At 34.0% G+C, this 4,573-nt stretch overlaps 1 protein-coding gene across 1 annotated transcript; it reads right to left on the minus strand.

Moving 5' to 3' along the window:
• Positions 1–363: 363 nt before the first annotated feature.
• Positions 364–2,944, minus strand: LOC104219312 (zinc finger protein 4-like). The gene is made up of 2 exons (XM_009769976.2): positions 2,750–2,944; positions 364–1,382 (listed from the first exon to the last, which is right to left on the minus strand). The coding sequence occupies exon 2, from the start codon at positions 1,335–1,337 to the stop codon at positions 588–590; it is 750 nt and encodes a 249-aa protein (XP_009768278.1). The 5' UTR covers positions 1,338–1,382; positions 2,750–2,944; the 3' UTR covers positions 364–587.
• Between the last annotated feature and the right edge of the window lie 1,629 nt (positions 2,945–4,573).

A 4,573-nucleotide genomic window follows, 5' to 3' on the forward strand; every position in this document is an offset into this window, starting at 1 on the left:
TTTTTCTGTAAACTTTTACCAATGTTTTTCTAGGTGTATACTATATGTAATTCAAAAGCTGTAGGTGTAATTCTTGGCTAAAAGCTGTACTGACCCTGAACAACAACAACAACAACTACGCCTCATATTCAAACAAATTAGGGTCGGCTATATAAATCATCACTTCTTCATTTAAGTTCAACTCATATCATCATACTAAATAAAATAAAAGTGAAAAATACAGTATAGACTCTGAAGTTTCTACAAAATTTGGTTGACCAGCCACTACCATGGGTAGTTGCAACCCTTAGGGTCCATTTTGAACAATCCTTAAGAACACACATGAAAGTAAGGATATACAGAAAGAATAGATGAAATCAACAGTGTTCCAAAAATGTGAAATTTCCTTATAATCTTGTACAATTTTATAAACAACGTAATGAATTAAGCACATTTCAGGAAGACAACAGTCTAACGCGGTAAAGTTGAAAGCTCAAATCAATCTAAGACATTTATCTCCCTGTACAATACAGCGCGAATTTAACCGTGCATTTTGGAAAAGAAGCGGGACACTGAAAAATAGATATAGAAATGTGAAATGAAGAGTGTCACAGTTTCAAATTAAGATCAGGTAATGATGAATCTGTCCTAGGTGGTGGAGCCATTGCTACAAAATTAATATTGGAACTCTGACCTGAGTTGAACCCCACATTGCCACCAACTCCCTCAACTTGGCGGAAACTACCAGGCCAAAACATCTCCACTTCATCATCCTCCATGTATACTGGCAACCCGAAATAGCCCTGTTCAAATCTTGCCCCGCCTCTAATAGCATGCATATGCCTTTCTTGTTGTGAGGCTCGCTGGTGCATAGACGCATGAGCTTCAATGCCAAGAGATCGATATGCAGACCCGTGAAGGGGCAGCGATGCCAAGCTAGCATACCTCTCTGATAGCATTCCCATCCGCATTGCCCTCTTTGCCAGAGTCCTCTCCCTCTTATGTGCATTCTGATGTCCTCCCAAAGCCTGCGAACTATAAAACTTGCGCCTACAAAAATTGCATGAGAAGATCCTTGATACCGGTGCAGCTGGAGGATGCGGCACTACTTCACTTCCAGTCTCAGCATGTTCCTTCACCTCGGCATCACTGCTGTTGAAGCCAAGAGTCAAGTCAAGAGTAACTGGTTTTGACTCCTGCTGAAGATTAAGGGAGTTAGTCAGACAGGATGAATTAGTAGTGCTGTCCTTATAAGGATCAGGAGAGATTTCTTGGGCGGAAATGTTGGAGGAGGCAACTTGGCTGCTGCTGACTTCAGACTCGTCTTCCGATTCAAGATTGAAATTTGGGGACTTCATGTTGCTTGCAAAAGATTTGATGACGACTTCCGGTCCTTGATTAACCTGCAGGTAGAGTGAAGTAAATGATATTCTGAATGACAAAATACTCTCCCCTGCCTACAAGTATAAAGGTATGAACAATAAAAGCTTAAAAGTCTAAAATGAAATCATATAAATCAGCAATCAGCACATGAATAATATGAGCTACAGTTCACTAGGAAGTTTATATATCTTATAGGTCATTAGCTCCTTTACTAGAAAAGGATGCATAAAGCTCATCAATCTCTTTGTTAGATTATCAATTCACTGATTAAACAGGAAAGTGATTATGTATGCTCATATCACACATTAGTCTGAGTGGAGTTCATAGTTGCATACAAGAGAGTATTTGCAAGGTATTCTGGATTATATATAACGTGATCAGGTTCCATGCTCGGACAAACAAAACAACTCAATGAAAAAGAATCACTAAGCTACACTATATCCACTTGCTTTGTGCTACTCAAGAAATTAGATGGACAACACTTTGTAAATTTGTTGTTTTAAGAATAACAACTCCTCATCTTCTTGGAGATTTAAGCCAAGTTGGAGGTCTAGTAGCAGGCACAAGAATAAAACACGACATCCCAGAATTTGTGTTGACTAATGAGATCAGGTCTAAATTATGATGGCATTCTTGGGGCTTTTCTTTTCTTTGTTTTTGAATATTTAAAAAAATAAAATAAACAATACTGGGAAGAAGAGCAAAGAAGCAACAGGAGGACATAATTTGACTAGATTATTCTCTTTTGATGCTCAATGTAAATCGGAAAATTTCTACAGGTTTTTTCTTAAAACAATAGGGTAATTGATAATACAAAGAAAGAATTTAAAACCTTCTATTCTTGACTAGATATCTTCAGAAAGGCTAAGGAAATTTCAGAGATTAACATGCAAAACCTTTACTGTCTGAATTGACTTGTTCAATCCAACCAAGTTTGTTTTCCTTTGGGTTGGATCTAATCGAATACATATAATAAGCTCAAGATAACTGTATCAGAGTTCAAAATTAGGTACAAAAGGAATTTAAAGAAAGAAAAAAAAAACACAGTAGTCCAGTGTAATTCATATTTCCCTTTTATTGGATATTGCTAAAAACAGAATTGCACCCATACCTTGCTTATAGTAAAAGAAAAAAACAAGCTGGAAGCTACTAATAGTGGTTAACATACTAAAACTCTAAAGATCCCAAATAATTAAATCACATAAACAAAAACCAAACTACAAACTAGAAGCAGCACTTACACATCCAGAAAAGCACACAAAGTTCAAAATTTTACAAACAAATAATACTAATACTATTGATATAAAACCCAAAACAATTAGACACAACCACAACTGTTAGATCATTTTCAAGAAAGAGAGCTGGAAAAAGAAGTGGAATAGCATACCTTAAACTTAGAAGGTTGAGCTAGAGTAGTAGTAGTGACATGACAGACAGAGTTGAAGGTATTTTAGTTTTTACTAAATATGGTGAGGGAAGAATATAAGAGATAACAGAAAAAAGATGGAGATAAGATCATTAGACAGAGAGAGAGAGAAAAGAAGTGGTGGGACGTCAGAGCAAGTCAGAAAAGAAAGCAGCTATACAAGAGTTCGCCAAACTTCTAAAATAAATTTATTCTAACAAATACTTTTCTCAAAAGTATTTTTAAAAAAAGTGCGCTAATTAATTTAAAAAGTATTTTTGAGTAGCAATTAGTATTTGGCAATACTTTAAAAAATTGCTTCTAAGTATATTTTTCTCAAAAATACTTATTAAAAAAGTGTTTTCGAAGAGAAACTACTTTTTTCTGTTTCTCCAAAACTACTTTTGCTTCTCCTCAAAAATATTTTTTTTCCTTCCAAAAGCTTGGCCAAACATCTACTTTTAACAAAAAAAAAATACTTTTTTTTAACAAAAAAAAAATACTTTTAACGAAAAAAAAATTTGGCCAAACAGGCTGGCTAAGTGAGGAAGGGAAGCACAAAGATAACCATACACTATTTTTGTTGCTCATAAAGCATAGCTAAAAAAGGAGCATTTAACAATAAGACGAAGGAAAGAGGGTGGGGGTGGGTGGGGTGAACAGAGTATAGTATAGAAAAATAAAGTGGACAATAGGAGTACAAGTCCCCACTAAAAGAAAGAAGAAAACTGAATCCTACTAACGAGTTAAAAGGGGCGTAAGATTCTTTTCTTCACTTTTCTCATTCTACCTCTAAAACTGGCCTTTCAGCCACTTGAATGGAAACCCATAACATCCCCCATCCCCCACCTCTGTCCTCTTCTATCTTTATATTTATTTTTTTATTTTTTTTGGGAATAGTAGGGTGGAGGAGAGAATTGGTATCACCGGACTAAAAATCTTGATAGTTTCTATTCCTCATGTATAACATACTTTTAGGAGGTTTAAGTAACAGCTTATTTGGATGGTTGTTACGTATCGTTTCATAATGTGTCACACCTCCTTTTTACAGCCCCGCGGGGGTGCAAGGAATTTTTTAAATTAATTGTGCATTAATTGTTATTTGGAGTTAATTTGCGCTTTTATAACTTAATTTAGTTCTTAATAATAGTTTAAGTATTTTTATAATTTAGTTTTAGAAAAATAAAAGAAGAAAAGAGAGCAAAATATAAAGAAAGTCGGAATTGGGCTTCTTCTTCGATTTCAAGCCACAGGCCCAATATGACCAATAAAGAGTCAACTATAACAAATCAATTAATCACACTCAACCAAAATATAGCCAATATGACCAATTTCTACACAAATTTAAACAACAAATCACATGAACATGATTTATTCAACATTTCAACAACAAATCATATGAACACAAATTGAACAACAAAGAACAACTAAACTTTGATTGAACAATATTTTTAGCAACAAACAAATCTATTTTCAGATTCAAAAACAACAATCAAACAAGTATATTTAGATTTCTAAATTCAATAATATTGAACTTAAAATCAACTCTAACAACATTACAACAAACAATTCTTATATTAAACTTTAAACAAGATTATGAGACAATTTCAAGAAATAATCATAAATGGTAAACAAGAATTCAAGCTATACAAATTTCGGATTCAAGATCAAACAAACAAAGTATGAACATGAATGAAATCTATTTTAAACAACAAACATGATGGATTCAAACGATTAAATCAATATATTTCCCTTAACACAACTAAATTCTTTTAGACAAATAACAAGATCGACGAAGAAACAATT

This window comes from Nicotiana sylvestris, chromosome 11 (assembly GCF_000393655.2).
Source record: "Nicotiana sylvestris chromosome 11, ASM39365v2, whole genome shotgun sequence".
NCBI lineage: Eukaryota > Viridiplantae > Streptophyta > Magnoliopsida > Solanales > Solanaceae > Nicotiana > Nicotiana sylvestris.

Excerpts from the sequence above, each read along its gene's own strand:
- LOC104219312 (XM_009769976.2), bottom strand. The coding sequence starts at position 1,337 with ATGAAGTCCCCAAATTTCAATCTTGAATCGGAAGACGAGTCTGAAGTC.